The sequence below is a fragment of the Pagrus pagrus genome, assembly GCF_965226575.1.
Source record: "Pagrus pagrus genome assembly, chromosome: 15".
In the NCBI taxonomy this organism is placed as follows: Eukaryota; Metazoa; Chordata; class Actinopteri; order Spariformes; family Sparidae; genus Pagrus; species Pagrus pagrus.
Window position 1 is genome coordinate 29,455,218 of NC_140199.1, and position 20,779 is coordinate 29,475,996.

The following is a 20,779-nucleotide window of genomic DNA, read 5'->3' on the forward strand; positions in this document are numbered from 1 at the left end:
AGAGCTTTCATTTTGGGTTTGACATCCTGCATGTGTCTATGTATGCGAGTGCACACGTGTATGTGTTGAAGGATCCTTAATCACAACTATATATATATATATATATATATATATATATATATATATTTTTTTTTTTTTTTAAATCCCCTTCTCGCCCTGGTGGGGTGGTATCTGTGTCATCCTCAAGCTCGGGTCCTCTACCAGAGGCCTGGGAGTTTGATGGTTCTGCGCAGTATCTTGGCTGTTCCTAGGACTGCGCTCTTCTGGACTGAGGCTTCAGATGTTGTTCCTGGGATCTGTTGGAGCCACTCTCCCAGTTTGGGGGTTACTGCCCCGAGTGCCCCCACTACCACGGGGACCACGCTAGCCTTGACCTTCCACATCTGTTCCAGCTGCTCTTTCAACCCTTGGTACTTCTCAAGTTTCTCGTATTCCTTCTTCCTGATGTTGGCGTCAGCTGGGATCGCCACATCTATCACCACCACCCTCTTCTGCTCTTTGTCCACCACCACTATGTCCGGTTGGTTAGCCAGGAGCTGTTTGTCAGTCTAGAAGCTGAAGTCCCACAGAACCTTGGCCCTGTTGTTCTCAGCCACCTTCTGTGGTATGGCCCATTGGGATTTGGGTACTTCTATTCCATACTGTTTGCAGATGTTCCTGTGTACTATCCCAGCCACTTGGTTGTGCCTCTCCATGTACGCTGATCCAGCTAGCATCTTACACCCTGCTACTATGTGCTGGACTGTCTCAGGGGCTTCTTTGCACAGTCTGCATCTTGGGTCTGATCTACTCTGGTAGATCCTGGCCTCTATGGCTCTTGTGCTTATGGCCCTTTCTTGTGCTGCCATGATTAGTGCCTCTGTGCTGTCTGTCAGTCCAGCATTTTCCAGCCACTGGTAGGATTTCTTGATATCAGCCACTTCCTCTATCTGACGGTGGTACATGCCATGTAGGGGCTTGTCCCTCCAGGTTGTCTGCTCCTCCTCCTCTGCACTCTCATCAGGGTTCTGCTGCCTGAGGCATTCACTTAGCAGTTCATCCTTTGGGGCCATTTTTCCGATGTATTCTTGGATTTTCGATGTTTCATCCTGGACCGTGGCCTTGACGCTCACTAGCCCTCGGCCTGCCTCTTTCCGCTTAGTGTATAGCCTCAGGGTGCTGGACTTGGGGTGGAACCCTCCGTGCATGGTGAGGAGCTTTCTAGTCTTGATATCTGTGGCTTCTATCTCCTCCTTTGGCCAGCTTATGATATCAGCGGGGTATCTGATGACTGGTAGTGCGTACATGTTGATGGCTCGGACCTTGTTCTTACCATTCAGCTGACTTTTCAGGACCTGCCTTACTCTCTGGAGGTATTTGGCTGTGGTTGACTTCCTTGTGGCCTCTTCATGGTTTCCATTAGCCTGTGGGATACCAAGGTACTTGTAGCTGTCTTAGATATCACCTATGTTGCCCTCTGGTAGGTCAATCCCCTCAGTCCTGATCATCTTGCCTCTCTTTGAGACCATCCGGCCACACTCGTCTAATCCGAATGACATCCCTATGTCATCGCTGTAGATCCTGGTGGTGTGGATCAGTGAGTCTATTTCTCGCTCGCTCCTGGCATACAGCTTGATGTCATCCATGTAGAGTAGGTGGCTGATTGTTGCCCCACTACGGAATCGGTACCCGTAGCCACTCTTCGTGATGATCTGACTGAGGGGGTTCAGGCCTATGCAGAACAGCAGTGGTGATAGCGCATCTCCCTGGTATATGCCACACTTGATGTTGACTTGGGCAATCGGCTTTGAATTGGCCTCTAGGGTTGTCTTCCACATTTCCATCGAGTTCTGGATGAAGGCCCTTAGGTTCCTGTTAATCTCATACAGTTCCAGACATTCCAGTATCCATGTGTGCGGCATTGAGTTTTAGGCTTTCTTGTAGTCAATCCAGGCAGTGCACAGGTTGGTCTGTCTCTTCTTACAGTCTCGGGCGACTGTTCTATCAACCAGTAGCTGGTGCTTGGCTCCTCTGGTGTTACTGCCAATTCCTTTCTGTGCCTCGCTCATGTATTGAGCCACATGCTTACTCATTTTTGCCGCAATGATGCCTGACAGGGCCTTCCATGTTGTGCAGAGACAGGTAATTGGCCGGTAGTTAGGTGGGATGGGTCCCTTCTGGGGGTCCTTCAGGATTAGGACTGTCCTGCCCTGAGTTAGCCACTCTGGGTGGGTCCCATCCCTCAGCAGCTGGTTCATCTGTGCTTCATGGAGTGCAGTTAGCTTCTTCAGCCAGTACGTATGGATCATATCGGGGCCTGGTGCTGTCCAGCTCTTCATCTTTGACACTCTTTCTTGGATATCTGCCATTGAGATGGTTACTGGTTCTTGTTCTGGGAGGTTGCTGTGGTCAGCTCTTAGGTCCACTAGCCATTGGGCATCAGTGTTGTGTGATGCCTCTCTTTCCCATATGTCTTTCCAGTATTTTTCCACCTCAGCTCTTGGTGGGTCTGACCGGTTGTTGTTTCCCTGCCACTGAGAGTACACTTTGGCTGGTTCAGTGGAGAACAGCTTGTTTATTCTCCTGGCCTCTACCTCCTTGGTGTATCTCTTCAACCGGGTGGCCAGAGCTGTTAGTCGTTGTTTGGCAGTTTCGAGTGCCCCTGGTATGGAGAGTGAGTTGTACTTCCTGGGTGCCCCTTTATTCACCATGTTCCCATATATATATATATATATATATATATATATATATAGATATATATATAGATATATATATATATATATATATATATATATATATATAGATATATATGTGTGTGTGTGTGGGTGTGGGTGTGTGTGTGTGTGTGTGTGTGTATATATGTATATATGTATACAGTACAGACCAAAAGTTTGGACACACCTTCTCATTCAAAGAGTTTTCTTTATTTTCATGACTATGAAAATTGTAGATTCACACTGAAGGCATCAAAACTATGAATTAACACATGTGGAATTATATACTTAACAAAAAAGTGTGAAACAACTGAAAATATGTCTTATATTCTAGGTTCTTCAAAGTAGCCACCTTTTGCTTTGATTACTGCTTCGCACACTCTTGGCATTCTCTTGATGAGCTTCAAGAGGTAGTCACCTGAAATGGTCTTCCAACAGTCTTGAAGGAGTTCCCAGAGATGCTTAGCACTTGTTGGCCCTTTTGCCTTCACTCTGCGGTCAAGCTCACCCCAAACCATCTCGATTGGGTTCAGGTCCGGTGACTGTGGAGGCCAGGTCATCTGGCGCAGCACCCCATCACTCTCCTTCTTGGTCAAATAGCCCTTACACAGCCTGGAGGTGTGTTTGGGGTCATTGTCCTGTTGAAAAATAAATGATGGTCCAACTAAACGCAAACCGGATGGAATAGCATGCCGCTGCAAGATGCTGTGGTAGCCATGCTGGTTCAGTATGCCTTCAATTTTGAATAAATCCCCAACAGTGTCACCAGCAAAGCACCCCCACACCATCACACCTCCTCCTCCATGCTTCACGGTGGGAACCAGGCATGTAGAGTCCATCCGTTCACCTTTTCTGCGTCGCACAAAGACACGGTGGTTGGAACCAAAGATCTCAAATTTGGACTCATCAGACCAAAGCACAGATTTCCACTGGTCTAATGTCCATTCCTTGTGTTCTTTAGCCCAAACAAGTCTCTTCTGCTTGTTGCCTGTCCTTAGCAGTGGTTTCCTAGCAGCTATTCTACCATGAAGGCCTGATTCACACAGTCTCCTCTTAACAGTTGTTCTAGAGATGTGTCTGCTGCTAGAACTCTGTGTGGCATTGACCTGGTCTCTAATCTGAGCTGCTGCTGCTCGGATGAACTTATCCTCCGCAGCAGAGGTGACTCTTGGTCTTCCTTTCCTGGGGCGGTCCTCATGTGAGCCAGTTTCTTTGTAGCGCTTGATGGTTTTTGCGACTGCACTTGGGGACACTTTCAAAGTTTTCCCAATTTTTCGGACTGACTAACCTTCATTTCTTAAAGTAATGATGGCCACTCGTTTTTCTTTACTTAGCTGCTTTTTTCTTGCCATAATACAAATTCTAACAGTCTATTCAGTAGGACTATCAGCTGTGTATCCACCTGACTTCTGCACAACACAACAGATGGTCCCAACCCCATTTATAATCCCACTTATTAAACCTGACAGGGCACACCTGTGAAGTGAAAACCATTTCAGGTGACTACCTCTTGAAGCTCATCAAGAGAATGCAGAGTGTGTGCAAAGCAGTAATCAGAGCAAAAGGTGGCTACTTTGAAGAAACTAGAATATAAGGCGTATTTTCAGTTGTTCATTTTCACTTTTTTGTTAAGTACATATTTCCACATGTGTTAATTCATAGTTTTGATGCCTTCAGTGTGAATCTACAATGTCAATAGTCATGAAAAGAAAGGAAACTCATTGAATGAGAAGGTGTGTCCAAACTTTTGGTCTGTACTGTATATATATATATTAGGGCCGGGACTTTAATGCGTTAATTAAGATTAATTAATTACACAAAAATTAACGCGTTAAAAAAATTAACGCATTTTAATCACACTTATTTTTGCACTGCGGAACGTTTCTCACTGGATGAGTTTCAGGCGTACCAATTATACTGGAGCACAATTATTTAACGAGTTAAAAAGCCGCCGACACTGGCGCCCTGGCAATAGCAACATAAGCAAGACAGCACCGCTGTCCAGCTCCTCTCTCAGGCCGGCCTTGAAAGTGAAAGTGAAAGTTAAAACTTTACCGAGTAATCATTGTCGCTGCTGAATCATTGTGGGTGATTATTTATTATTTATTTCACTCGTAAGGCCGTGTAATAGTCATTATTCAATGGTATACTAAAACCCATATGAAAAAAATTGCTTCTCACTGTTCTCAGGTCAAATATTTATATGCGATTAAAAATGCGATTAATTGCGATTAATTAATTACAAAGCCTCTAATTAATTAGATTAATTTTTTTAATCGAGTCCCGGCCCTAATATATATATATATATACAGTAGGTACTACTTCGTTGTGGCCGAGTTCATGCGTGATTCTCGCAAGAATCACGCACCTTTTTAGTGGAGGATCAATTGTGTTTTCATGAGAAGCGGCAATGTGCCCAAACAACCACCAGGTGGCATCTGTGAGCAGGAGGACGACAACATGCAGCAGCAGGGAGCAGGGGCCATGAACGGGAATGGACAGAGTTGCCTGATTTATGTTTCTGTTCGTTGTTGCTTGAATACAAGAATGTAGCTAATAATACCTCACCCACTCCACACCTCATTCCAACTCCTTCCTTCAGCCTGTCGCTACAGGGTCCCTCTAGCAAGGACAAACTTAGTGAAAAAAATCATTCATCCGCCATCATCATCATCAACAACTCACTATGAAGCCTTTTAAATGTCTTTTAAGGTCTTATTCTTTGTATTTTGTATTTATCTGTGATATTCCCATTTTATGTTTAACTGTGGTCTTTTTTTGTGCACACGTCAAAGACCCTAAAGACATCTGAGGTTGTGATTTTGCTCGCTCGCTGCAGCCACGGCTAATAAGTGGAGGCAGAAACAATTACGCACAGCCTACAGAAGTTTCAACGTCCATATAAGCATTTAAGAAATGATTCTTATCAGTTCCATAATTCAGAGAGGATTTTTACTCAACGAAAAAATGTATAAAGATCAGCTTTTAGGTTGAAGACACGACAGCAGCACGTATGTCCAGACGCTGATGTGTGTTATGACTGATGTATAGCTCCCCTGGCAGGGCATCTCCCTCAGTAAGCAGAATCTTCTGCTAGTATGAGTTCGAATCTCCGTATAGGCAGTAACTTTAGTTAATGTGTTTTCTTTTCTCATCATCATCATCATTATGATCACATATAGCTCCAAGTTTGAGCAAATAAATGAGCAAATGAGCATTAATTCTCCGCCGGCCGCGGCACCAGCTTTCCTGCTTGTGTACATAAAATACATTAAATTCTGACACCACAACTGTAGCGTACCGAATATCAATAGATGATAACCAGAAAAAAAACGTTCTATTGATCTGATTCACCGGCTTCATGGACGTCGGAACTATTTTCTGAGAGGGCGGGGGCGGGGGAAGCACGCACTTTTATCAATGATTAAGGATTTGATTTGAAGTTATTTTATTATGGCGTGCAGTTACAACAGAACTAGATGGATGAACATGGCATCTTTATTGTTAAGAAAATGATGCGGGTGCGGGTGTGTGTGTGGGTGTGTCGACGGCCGCGTAGTGCTTTCTACGGATCCACCAGGGAGGGATTGTGGATTGGAATGAGGGTGCCATCCATGGCATGGCGCAGGAGAATCGGTGTCACAGCTGCCACACTCCGTGACACTGATGCCTTGCTGAGGCCAGTGCCATCCCCCACCACCTCCAGGAAGCTCCCCACTGCGTAAAAACGCAGCGCAGCCAGGAGCTGCACCTCCGGGCTGAGGGCAAAATTGCAGCGGGTTGCTCTCGGGATGTGTGGGGACACCGAGTGATCAGCCGTTGGATCTCCGCACGGGGCAGCCGGTACTTTGCCTGGACAGCCCGGTCTGACAGCACGTCCAGTGGGGAGAAGTGCTGACGCACGTACAGTACAGACCAAAAGTTTGGACACACCTTCTCATTCAATGAGTTTCCTTTCTTTTCATGACTATTGACATTGTAGATTCACACTGAAGGCATCAAAACTATGAATTAACACATGTGGAAATATGTACTTAACAAAAAAGTGTAAAACAACTGAAAATACGCCTTATATTCTAGTTTCTTCAAAGTAGCCACCTTTTGCTCTGATTACTGCTTTGCACACACTCTGCATTCTCTTGATGAGCTTCAAGAGGTAGTCACCTGAAATGGTTTTCACTTCACAGGTGTGCCCTGTCAGGTTTAATAAGTGGGATTTCTTGCCTTATAAATGGGGTTGGGACCATCAGTTGTGTTGTGCAGAAGTCAGGTGGATACACAGCTGATAGTCCTACTGAATAGACTGTTAGAATTTGTATTATGGCAAGAAAAAAGCAGCTAAGTAAAGAAAAACGAGTGGCCATCATTACTTTAAGAAATGAAGGTCAGTCAGTCCGAAAAATTGGGAAAACTTTGAAAGTGTCCCCAAGTGCAGTCGCAAAAACCATCAAGCGCTACAAAGAAACTGGCTCACATGAGGACCGCCCCAGGAAAGGAAGACCAAGAAGCAGGAAGCAGTAATCAAAGCAAAAGGTGGCTACTTTGAAGAACCTAGAATATAAGACATATTTTCAGTTGTTTCACACTTTTTTGTTAAGTATATAATTCCACATGTGTTAATTCATAGTTTTGATGCCTTCAGTGTGAATCTACAATTTTCATAGTCATGAAAATAAAGAAAACTCTTTGAATGAGAAGGTGTGTCCAAACTTTTGGTCTGTACTGTATGCATTTATGTAAACCGTCTGGCTTCGTGCACGGCGACGCTGTTGGTTCGCAGCGAGAATATGCTGTATTGCAGCCATGGTTTATCACACGCGCGGACTTTGGCAACGCATTTATATAGTGTAGCAGGTCAAGCCTCTCTGGATGAGGTTCAGCTGAGTTTAATTACATCTGTTCCCTTGATATCTGTGAAATGCCACAGGGTTGTTGTTTTTTATGTGTAGTACTATAAACTCATATGCAGATGTGTGTGGAAAACTTAAACGTGTAATTCAATAGAAGTTTGTTTTTTCCTTCTATTAACCTATGTTTCTTGCGCCAGTGGTCCGCAGCTATGAGCGCATTTCAACATTGAGCATTGTTTTATTATTTCGAAAAGTGGAGGATGTAAATTTCCCTGACGCGGCTTGATCACTGAGCATTTGGTCGCTAAGAAGGCTGTTAAGAGTGGGTCAGCTCGATCTTACATTTCCTTCTTAGTGAAAGATCTTCTTAAGCTAAGAGCGACTCTGGGAAACACATCCTTCTTTCACAGCGTTCTTAAGAGCGCTCCTAAGAAGATCTTAGCACTTAAGAGCTTCTTAACGAATCTGGGAAACGCGGCCATTGGCAGGGCCAGACACAGTAATGAGCTTCTCCACCTCCGAATGCAGGATGGACACATCCTGGATGGTGCTTACTTCTCGTCCCCTACACACATTCCTCAGTATGGGGGAATGCAAATGTTAAGGCATCTGGAACAAGTTCGCTTAACTGGAAAGACCACATCCATCCCCCACACTTTTGAAAAGCTTGCTACGCCAGCGCCCCCACCCCCACCCCCGCGCACTGAGGACAGCAAAGAGGTCTGCAACAAATACATTGATCACTTGGCCAAGGGATCTCCTCCTGCAGGGTGACTGCTTCAGGGACTCACTCCGCTTTAAATAACCTTCTGTATATCCTACTACTGTGAAGCTGCTGATTATGTATTTTAATAAAGCTAGAGAAAACTGTCTGACATGACGTGGCGTCGTTCTTCTTTCTATAAGCCTGTTGTAGAAAATATAAGGAATAGAAAGCACAAATATTTGTGTTAAATTCTGACACCACAACTGAAAGAAAGAAAGCAGCCGGTGAATCAGATCAATAGAACGTTTTTTTTTTTCTGGTTATCATCTATTGATATTCGGTACGCTACAGTTGTGGTGTCCGAATTTTATGTATTTGATGTACACGAGCAGGAAAGCTGGTGCCGCGGCCGGCAGAGAATTAAGGCTCATTTGCTCATTTATTTGCTCAAACTTGGAGCTGTATGTGATCATAATGATGATGAGAAAAGAAAACACATTAACTAAAGTTACTGCCTATACGGAGATTCAAACTCATACTAGCAGAAGATTCTGCTTACTTACGGAGCTGCTCTACCAGGGGAGCTATACGTCTGTTATAACACACATCAGCGTCTGGACATACGTGCTGCTGTCGTGTCTTCAACCTAAAAGCTGATCTTTATACATTTTTTCCTTGAGTAAAAATCCTCTCTGAATTATGGAACTGATAAGAATCATTTCTTAAATGCTTGTATGGACGTTGAAACTTCTATAGGCTGTGCGTAATTGTTTCTGCCTCCGCTTATTAGCCGTGGCTGCAGCGAGCGAGCAAGCGAAATCACAACCTCAGATGTCTTTAGGGTATCAGATATTATTATAGGCTATTCTTATATTTAAGCAACATCCAGTCAGGCCGTGATATAGGCTCACAGGGGCGGACTGGGACAATAATTCAGGTCGGCAATTTTACCAGTAAACAAATGTTCCTTAAAAAAACAACTAATGTCCATATTTTAGCTCTACTGTAAAACAAAGAAAGCACAAGTGATTATCCAAGGTCACCCAGATAATTGAGGTGTCCCACCGCTGTGAAACAATCAGTCTGAATCAATCTGATACGGTTTAGTAGTCCCCCTCTCCATTCACTCTACCTGTAGCCTAAAACAGCGCCACTCTCCATTGCAGCTACATTGTGGTCAAATGTGGAATTGTCCCAAAATAATTTGAGCTGCAATTCAGTTCTATGCTTCCACCTAGTGGCTACAGTTGTCACTGACATTTCACGCGTTGCGTGAATCTCGCTCCCCGCGAGTGAAATGGCCACTTTGAAGTAGTACCTACTGTATATATATGTGTATATATATATATATATATATATATATATATATATATATATATATATATACACAAATATATAAATTGATGACCTGAGATCAAGACTTTTTTCACTGTTGTCAACAGTGTGAAGGAAGCTCGTTAGTAATTATGAAGCCTATCAAAAACAATGTATACCAAACTACATACTTACAAGTTGGTTAAAAAACAACTGTATAAGTAGGCCAACATTAAATAGGATCACCATCACTGGATGGGGGTTATACCAGATGTTTCTCTCTACAAAGTCTGTGTGATTGACAGTAGATGGGAGGGGAAGAACGAGGGCAGATTGTCCACTAGTTAATCGATCACAGATGGCGTTGTTCTCTCGGATGGATAGAAAAATAATAAATGTTGTCACTTAAATGCTGCGATGGGTTGCCAAATATTGCCTACTTGGGCAGCCATTAATATACCTGGGCGGACCACCCAAGTAAAGCATATCTGATATCTGTCACCACAATACACCCTATCACTATATCAAACCATGCCCCAATCAGTCTAATGCTTAATAAAAACTCAAAACTAAACCAGCCCAAAGATGCCGCTTAAACACATCATTACTCCTAGACAAAGAATTCAACATATATTTCAAGAAATAATAGACATACATCATTTAAACACACAACTCTCCAGACATTTCACCAACACTACTCTGGGAAACATCAAAAGCGGTACTGAGAGTTAAAATTTTCTACTCATCACACAAGCCAAAAAAATAAGAAAACAAACTGGATGAAAAAATCTAATTGCACAATTCATACGCAGCCAACTCCACAGAACAAACTCAGAGAGAAATCAGAGAAACCAGATTCCATCTTCACAACATTACTAACAAGAAAAACACAATGCTGCCAAGACTACACTATAACCACACATAACCACCACATAACAATAGATCTTGCAGATACTCAGCAAACCAACTCAAATGCAACAAAGAAAAATTAATCACATCCACAATTAAAGACTCAGCAGGGAATATCACTCAGGACCCCCAAACCATAAATAATATCATCAGAGCATATTCATGTTAATTATATGAAAATGACAAAGAAAAAAACTATATAAACATTTTCTGCGAAAAATCACCATTCAACAAACACCAGGCTGACACTGTAGACACCCCACTGAAGCCAAAAAAGAGCCAACCCTCCGCACAAGCTTTCATTAATCAATACAGATACCAAAATCATCAGTAAAGCATTAGCAACTCTAATTTAATCTGTAATGTCATCTCTCATTCATTCGGATCAGACAGGCTTCATTAAAGGCAGACATTCGTCAAATACTACACACCACCTCTTCAATCCGATGATCATATCCTTGTGTAACAAAACCAATACAGCTATCCTGTCATTAGATGCAGAAAGAGCATTTGATAAAGTAATCTGTACATTTCTCAACAAAACCCTAGAAAGGTTCGGCTCTGGAAAATCATTTATTCAATGGATCAAAATTCTCTACAGCACACCCATGGCAACTGTCACCCCATAGGATTTAACCTCATAAAACGTTGCACTCAGCAGAGGAATCAAACAGGGATGTCCACTTTCACCATGACTGTTCGCCTTATTCATTGAGCCATTAGCTGCGTCAAATCGTCAAAATAACAGCATCACTGGCATCACAACAAACAACATAACAGACAAAATCAGTCTCTGCTAGAAAATGTATTATTATTTCCTACAAAGCCCACACAAATCACTCAATGAAGCATCAAAGTCATCAGTGTCTACTCTGACCTTTGGTATTAGGGAGGGACAATATCTACAATAGACTCAATTAAAACTTGGAGTCAAAGCAAAAAGCAAGGTGTCCCACAACAACCTTAAATCACCACCTTTATTAGACAGTATTAATAAAATAAACAAACATCTGACAAAATTATACAAACTTTTATCTTCAACTCTTCCAATAAATACATGGGAAAACTATATTAACATCAGCACCAATAATGATTTCTGGACCCTAATATGCAAACATATCTTCAACATGTCCATGAACACTAACACAAGACTAATGCAATACAAAGTCATTCACAGAATAGATACGGTATTACATAACACAAGATACACACAATGTGACTCACAGAATCAGACATATGCACTCATTGTATGCAAAGTATTTCAAACTTTTTAAAATCTCTCGAGTTGCTGGTTAACTAATGCCACAGCAAACTTAAATCACATTCATGTGTATTGCATAGATAAACACAAACAGACTTGCATACACTTTTGCAAACACATACACACTCAAAAGAGACAAGTCACTGACACAAACGCCCACATCTCTATTTATTTCTTGACCATACATATTTTGTTATCTTTGTTTGTCACTAATTTCTACCGACCATCCTTTCACTTTTATCTTTTATCACCACCGCCACGAACATCATAATCATCATAATTCCAGTTATGATCGGGTCCTTGAAGTAAGACCCAAATACCTTTTGTACCCAAATTAATTCCACACAGCTACTTTCTTTCAAGTCCTTTATATTGTTAACCTGTATCCTCCCATATCACTCCATCTCTGTGTCATTTCTGTGTCTTTCTTGTTGCAAATTGAATGAATGTAAAAACACAACAACAACAAAAAACCTTGAGTGCCACAGCTAGTTATATTGTCAATGCTGAAAAACCAACCTTTTAGGATATTAACTATAAATGTGATTCTCCTTGTTTGGACCACACCCATCTTGGAACTTGGCCTTCATTCTGATCTCTACTACACACCTCTAACTTCTGGCATGGCAGTGAAGCTATCACGTTGACAAAATCTGTCCACATGTGTGTTAGATCCAGCTACAATAGGTTTTCTTCAGGACCACAATTTGCCATGATGACACACACAGACAGACTCACAGGCTTGTAACTACTGACTTCTGGAGCCACCATGAAGTCTAATTTTTAATGGTCCTCTCTCATGTAAGTGTGGAGGTACATAAACAGAAATTAATGTGGCTGAAATTGACGCCCTCAGTGGGTCCCAGTCTCCTCTGATGCATAACTGGAAATACTCAGTCTGTCTCATTGTGCTGGAAAGCCTTGGGATGAGTCAAAAGTAACATTATCACACACTTCTGTGCACATTACATCCATGCACATACTGACCATGAGTCACACACATGAGATCAAAGCACATTGATACAATAAATTCTCTGAGAATGTATCATTTGACAGACAGACAGCATGAGGCAAGAGATGTTCTAGCAGGCCTCAGGAGACAGGACTAAGGGAAATAGCCTACAAATAATGGATGACAGTGGTCCATACAGAGCATAGGCTGTGTCTGGTCTCTGCCTCTTGGGAATACAGTTGCTGATCCGAGCAGTATGTCCACTGTAATGAACCGATACATTACATGCTGTATAGAAAAGGAGATACTGGTTCACAGAGAAGAAATGGAAATGATTGTTAAAGCTGCACTAAACAATATTTGTATATTGGTTATATATTGATTTTATCAAAAGACAATTTGTAATATAATTAGTATTCCATGTTGTGATGAATTTTAATCAACACCCACATTTTTATTTTTGGTGGTGTTTTCAGTTTTTATGCATCTTTCAGAGATATGGTCCCATTTTCTAGCCCACAAGCTCTGCTCTTATCACCATCGTTTCCAGCAGCTTCGGGCAGCTGTTTTCAGTGAGAGAGCTCACACAGTCCTATTTTACACTGCCTGTCCTCGACCAAAAGAGACTAGCTGGTGAACACAGTGTGGTCTTTAGAACATTTTTCTCAGGTGCTGGTGAAGACTTAAAGATAACTACGAGTGGATATTGGACTTACACTCCTTGAGTGGACGCAAACTGCCTGCTTAGATGTTCCCTGTAACACTTTATAGGATGATATTATGTCAGTGCTGTGTTTTCACTTTTTTCTCTACCTGCAAAAGTAATAAATGCATTTTTTAAGGCCAAGCACAATGACACTGACACTTTGTGGAGAATAGACCTTGTTGTCATCTGGTAGGGTGGGACACAACAGTTTAATGGATACGAAGGAATAGATGATATCCTAATATTAGCATCTGGTATTTGAGTAGAGTTTTTTAAACTTGCTTCATGTCTTGTAAGGGTCATTTTATGCCACCACTGAGTTTGGCCTAAACCTCTGCAATCACTTTTTTTCACTTTGAGTTGAAATTTGTCATGAACATCCAAGAAGAGAAAAGACTGAATTCTGATCAGCTCTAAAATATAGTTAGGACTGGGCCATCTCTTATTTCGGTCTTACAGTGTTGCACTCATTTGTTCACATGAAAAGTGAAAGAAACAGCTGTGTCAAGAATGAAAAAGAGAGAAAGATGTTCAAAACCTTTTTCATGTCCACAGAGCTGGCCAATCACTGTGTAAAGTCAATTTTGGAACGTCAGTTTCAGAAAGTTCAGAAATTGTATTTAACCTTTATTTTGACAGGGTAGATCCATTGAGAGCGAGCTCTCTTTTTCAAGGATGCCCTGTAGCACACAGAAATCACAAAACATCAATACAACACAGTAAAAGTACAAAGTAAAAAAAGTTAAAAAGCAAAAGTACAGTAATAAAAACAGGAGTAGTAAAAAAACATTAAATGAAGCAAGTACACGTCTGAGTCTGAGCCCCCAGTACTGTGGTGAGAAGTAGATTTTTGAAAGCCTCAAATGAGATGAGTCTATCGAGTTTCAGTTTTGTAATTTGTTCCATCGGTGTGGGCCATAGAAGGAGAAGGCAGTTTTTCCTAATTCTGAGTTTGTATAAGGGAGGTGTAGTCGGATTTGGGACTGGGAGCGGGTAGGGAGACCTGTAGAGCGAGAATGTAAAAGTGAAGTTAAATACGGGGGAAGCGTTCCGAGTAGTGCTTTGTAGATGAATAATAAACAGTGCTGTTCTCTGCGAGTGGTGAGAGATGGCCAGCCCACCTTGCTATATAAAGTGCAGTGGTGTGTTGAATATGGGTCCCTGGTGATGAAGCGTAGGGCACTATGGAAGATAGCGTCCAGGGGTTTCAATGTTGTGGCTGAGGCATGCATATATAGTACATCATTGAAATCAAGAACAGACATTACAGAGGCATGAACAAGAATCTTCTTACTCTGTGATGAGAAGCAGGACTTGTTTCGATATAGGAAACCAATTCTAGGCCTAAGTTTGTTGATGAGGTGATCTACATGGGTACGAAAGGAAAGCTTGGAGTCCAGCCAGGTGCCCAAGTATTTGTAGGTGTTGACAGTTTCAATAAGTTGACCATCTAATGTGTGAATACTGAGGGGGGGGATGTTTCCGTGGGACCTTGTGAACAACATACATTTAGTTTTGCTAGAATTTAGTACAAGTTTATGAGCTACAAGAGACGACTGGAAATGGTTGAAGGCAGATTGTAGATTATCAACAGCTGAGTTGAGAGTAGGAGCAATGCTATATAAAATAGTATCGTCTGCGTAAAAATGGACATTGCAGGCTGGGGAGGGGGTAACAATATTATTAACATAAAGAGAAAATAGAAGGGGACCAAGAATGGAGCCTTGCGGAACACCCTTGTGTAATGAAAGTGAATTGGATCTAAATCCATCTGCAGTAACTGCTTGCGTTCTCCCAGTGAGATAGTTGGAGAACCAGTTGAGAGAGAGGCTATCAAGGCCGATGGATGAGAGTTTGTGTAATAGGGTGTTATGGTCTACAGTGTCAAAGGCTTTTGACAAGTCAATGAAGAGAGAAATGATCGGACACATCTGGAAAAGGTGTGGGGGGAGGGGATATTTAACTATCCGACAGGCAGTTCTAATGGAGTATACTGTCCCCTTAAACCTCTGGCAGGAATATCGTCTTACCACCTTTGACCTGGCTAACAGTGAGTTGAAGGACTGTCAGGTGGGGCAAATATACACTAGGAAGGAGGGTCACTAGCAGCGTGGCCATAGAGATGCTGACATTCACGATCCTCAGATGATGAATCCCAATCTTCTTTGGTGATCCTCTGACTTTTCCTGTTGCACCACCAGCAGGTGTTTTGCTCTGTTATGAAACTCCTGCAAAACCCTTGACATGCCTTTCACCCTCAGCTGCACTTTGTGTTGAATGCTAGTTGGCAAATGTTAGCATGCTAATGACACTTAGTTGGTGAACATGGTTAACAAAACTAGATAAACATCATCATATTGACATTATCATTGTGAGCATATTAACATTTAGATCAGAGCACTGCCGTGTCTGTGCAGTAGTACAGTGGTTCTACTGTTGTTTTATTCATGTGGGAAAAGTGATACAATGAGGTGAATGAACAAAGGTCAAAATAAAAAATGTTAGCTTAAAGTGTTGCTAAGGTCCCCTCTGCTGGTACAGCCCGCAGAAATGTTCTTCCTTTTCCATTTCCGTTCTGAATTGCATTTATTTTAACATAGTAACATAGTAAATAGTCAGTTCTTCAGATCTAGAGGATTTCATCCCGTTTGTAACAAACACGCTGTGTCTGGACTAAAAAAGTTTTGAAGATTAAAGCATTGAGTGACAATGTTATTCTAAGATTCTAAGTAAATTATAATGAAAGTTATGTATAGAGTTTTGTCTGATGTAATTCAAACCACAGTTCATTGTACAGTTTCATGCTGTGTGATTTGGCAAACTATTGCTATATTGCGATATAGGCCTGTATTGGTATTTAAAATGTATTCTTATTGTTATCTTAGTATCTATCTATTATATCTAATTCTGGTTTTGATCATATCACTTGTTGCAGCCGAACTTGTGAAATGTGATTCAATACTCTGCATGGAAGTGATTTTCTCTCCTCTCTGCTCTCCTCTCCAGTGTGGATTTTGTTAAATGGTCATCTCAGGGGATGCTGAGGATGAGTCCGGATGCCATGAATTCCCTCTTCAAACCCACCATAGACCACATCATTCAACATCTCAGTAAGCTACATTGACTCAATTGAAAATAGTACAAAGACAAAATGTTTAATGTTTTATTTTGTGTTGCTCAGTTTTCTGAAGGAGAGGATTGGTCTCCTCCTAAAACCATTAATACATTATTGATAGCTTATACAGAGAAAAGTAGGACACATTACTTATGCTCTGCTTGGATTGTAAGTGGTTGTTCAGGTTGAAAAACATGTTTGTGACTTATTTGGCTTTCCATCGTCAGGACGGTCACATGTAAGCAAGAGATGAAAGTACCAATATTAAACAAGTGCAGTAGGATTTGTTAAGAAAACATCCTGAATTATTCGCCTGGCCCCCCAGGGGTAGACAATAAGGGATATTTGCCACTGGCCCAGAGGGCTTTTGAAGATCACTGGCCCCACCATTGTAACCACTGGCCCAGGAATCAATCCCCATAATAACAAAAAAGAACAATTTGATTTAATAACATTAATTAATGCAAATACATAAATCAAAAGTGCAAACAGTGCTGCATTACTCAAGCACAATCAGTTCTTCCTCCATCTCCTCCTCAGCTGGTTGATTTTTGATCTGAACAGCTGTTCTATTCACACTTAAAATGTTTTTTGTCTTTTCAATGTAATTTTCAATCTATGAAATCAATCTGTGCCTTTTTTTGCCAAGCTTCTCTCAAGTTTTACTCTTTCAAATAGTCAACCATCTACAGAACTTTTCAGTACGCTATTTTTCTACTTCTTCTTCTTCTCATCATCATTATCCTTAATTATTATTATTAATAATATTGTTTAAAGTGAGCCTCTTATCGTTTAACAGAAAAATACATCATACAAACAGCAACTTTTGCAGCCTTGTCAGTCTGATGGCGAGTTATCACCTTTCTGTCATCACTAACATACTGTTAATAATCAAAGAAGCTCTGAGGCTTTGTTCTATATGTTATAATACAAGATTTCAGCATTGAGCTACAATCAGGCAACATTCATGACTCTGTAAGGTCAAACTAACCAAACACTTCTTATTGATCATCATTATAAAGTGAAATATAAGTAAATTATAAAGTTTCAGGGCGTTCCTGTAACCATGGTAACTCACGGTGCCAGAGGGGAGGGAGAGACGCTGAATGAAGCCGTTTACACAGATACACTGCAGACAAAGTCCAGACTATAGTTGTTGTTTCACACATGTAGCACACAACAGGAGACTCTCCGTATCAGACGAGTTCTCACGTGCTGACTAAACTCAGTTGATAACGTAGCAGCGGGACGAGTCCTTGCTAGCTAAGCAGCTAAACTTTAGCGCCGCTCCGTGTTGAGATCCCGCCCTGTGTGGGTCACTACACTGTCATTGGTCAGGCGCGCACACGCTGTTAACGATACCATTGGCTGTAGAGTGTGACAATCTGTCAATAAAAATCAGCCAACAGTTCTCCTCCGATCTACATTGATCTCACAAGTCGCCTCTGTTAAGTTTGAATGACGAAAATCCGTCGTAGCGACGGAGAACTTTAATCCATGCTGGCCCCACCGGGCCAGTGCTTGGAGCGTTCTGGTGGCCCTGACGGTTTTAAAAGTACGTCCGGGCCACCAGGCCATTTATATTGTCGACCCCTGCCCCCCCTTTTGTAGATAACAATAATTCTTTATTGTCCAACTTAACACCACTGCACTGAACAATAAACTTACTGATAATTACAATTTCTAAATGATCCCAAGCATCTTTTTCCGCAATAATAGGCAACAGAAATATTGGTCAGGCTCCAATTACTGTCAGCAATGCCTAGGCCCTGAACAGATAGCTGAAATGTGTCTGATCATCTCAATGCTTGCTTTTTTGCTATATCATCAGAACTCTACAATTCTAGTTGGAATTATAACCCTTTAATGAGTAAGTGCACCCAGTGGAATTAGCTGCCTACTAGTGGTGACAACATGCTTCTTTAACACTGTGCAGCCGTGATGCTGTGATGAAACAACTCATTTAAAGCCAGACAGCATTGACATCATTCAGTAAATCATAGAATGTGTAAGAGTCAGCTGTCTTCTTCATTGAGCTTCTTTTTTTCTTCTCTAGCTGAGCTGTTTGAGAAGCCAGAGGTCAGCAACATTAAGTTCCTGTTCTTAGTGGGAGGTTTTGCTGAGTCTCCCCTGCTGCAGCAAGCTGTCCAGAACATGCTCCAGGGCCGTAGCCGCATCATCATACCCCACGACGTTGGCCTCACCATTCTGAAAGGTGCTGTGCTGTTTGGCCTGGACCCCAGCATCATTAAAGTTCGCCGCTCGCCCCTCACATACGGGGTGGGGGTCCTCAATCGCTTCGTGGAGGGCAAGCACCCATCGGAGAAGCTGCTGGTGAAGGACGGCACACGCTGGTGCACCGACGTCTTTGACACCTTCATTGCCGCTGATCAGTCTGTGGCACTGGGTGAGATGGTAAAGCGGAGCTATACACCGGCCAAGCCCTCTCAGCAGGTTATTGTCATCCACGTATACTGCTCGGAGAAGGAGAGTGCCGCATTCATCAGTGAACCCGGCGTCAGGAAGTGTGGGACACTTCGCTTGGATGTGAGTGGAACAGAAAGCACGGCACCACGGCGTGAGATCCAGACGCTCATGCAGTTTGGTGACACAGAGATTCGGGCCATGGCAGTGGATGTGTCCACAGGACGCACTGTCAAAGCTAGCATTGACTTTCTAAGCTGTTAAGAAGGGAATAAGAGCTAATGTTCAAAATAGTTGGATGCAATGGAGATGGGTGGGTAAGTGTGGGTGGTAGACATCTTCACCTCCAGCCCATACTGACATTCTACTGTAGAATCCATGCCTGTGTCCGAAATCACTCATCCATCTGTTTGCCATTTTGTAATGCTGTCTAAATGTATAGTGAAAATTATTTTAACCTATATAGTTGACTCAAAGTATGCCACAATACATCCTGAAAAGTAGTGTACAACCAACCAAGCATTATGTACCATCATGCATTGCGCTGGAAGGGAAAAAAATGACCCTGGTGGTACCCAAAAGTTTTTTATTTGATTGATAAGCTCACCATATAGTCCTCTATATAGAACTCCCTTGGTAGTGAGTAGGAAGCAGCGAATGAGTGGGTGATTTTGGACACAGCCATGTGTTGCAGGTCCCTGTAGTTTGCTGAGGAACTCCATAGTGTTCACACATTGATACCAAACCCATATGCCCTGTGCTGAAGGCTACTTGTTAAGGCAGGTTTAAGAGCTCCTGACAGGAAAGATAAAGGCTTATACACTGTTCATATTTGATCTCTTCTCAGCCTTGATCAAGTGTATCTCTACTTGCTTCACTTTCTCTAATGTTTTCTGTCAGATTACAGCAGATCATTGTATATCTGTGCACTGTAAACCACATTTTGAGTATAAAAAGGTCATAAAACCTTGTCATCAAGCTTGGATGGACTTCATACTGTTCATGTTCAGAACTTACATCAGGTCCACCTCACTACAGTTGTGAATGCTACACCAGTGGTTTTGCACAATTTCTTAATACATCACCCAGACATTTTCCAAAGCATACCATTTTATCTCAGATTGATTTACCATAGGGGCAGCTGTAGCTCAGTGGGTAGAGCAGCAGGCTGGCGACCAGAAGGTCACTGGTTCAAAACCCCGGCTCCCCTGGGCGGAACTGAGCTACAGGCTGAAGTATCCTTGAGCAAGATACTGAACCCCGACATTGCTCCTGGCGTGCAGTTGGCACCCTGTGGATGGCACACGTGGGCCAGCCTCTGACGCCAGACCATCCAGGGATATACCCTAGCCTCCGCCCATTAGAATACTGGGATAGGCTCCAGCAACCCGCAACCCCCGAATGGGGGAATATAGCGGCAACATCTCCCACGACCCACATAAAGCCACATTAAGCGGCAAAAGAAAATGAGATGAGATTTACCATCCAAAAAGCCATTAGTAATAGTAATCCACTGCAATCATGTTTATCAGTTTTTTTAAATCATTGCATAGTAGTGCCTCCTCAACATCAATGAAAAGAGTTTTCCAAATCCTAAAGATACATGGCCAGTCAGGCTAAAGTTACACACACTTGGCTTCCATTTTAAGCTTGTTCAAAGTAATGGCTGTGGAAAACACATCAGCTATGGATGAAGATAGGACCAAGAGTTGACTGTGGGACATTTTTGACCACTTGAGGGCAGCGAAACAAGCTGTAGACATCCACATATTCTCACTTTCTAAAGTTCATATGGTACCATGTTAGCAAACTGATTATTCGCATCCAGGAGACACGGAGCACCATTAGC

At 42.2% G+C, this 20,779-nt stretch overlaps 1 protein-coding gene across 3 annotated transcripts in view; it reads left to right on the forward strand.

Moving 5' to 3' along the window:
* Positions 1-20,465, forward strand: part of hspa12a (heat shock protein 12A) — a 106,759-nt gene extending 86,294 nt beyond the window's left edge. For all 3 annotated transcript variants that reach the window (XM_084375605.1, XM_084375604.1, XM_084375606.1), the window contains 2 exons: positions 16,398-16,501; positions 18,563-20,465. In XM_084375605.1, coding sequence (XP_084231731.1) covers positions 16,398-16,501; positions 18,563-19,194 — 736 coding nt within the window. In that variant the 3' untranslated portion in view covers positions 19,195-20,465. The remainder of the gene's footprint in view (positions 1-16,397; positions 16,502-18,562) is intronic.
* Positions 20,466-20,779: the final 314 nt, after the last annotated feature.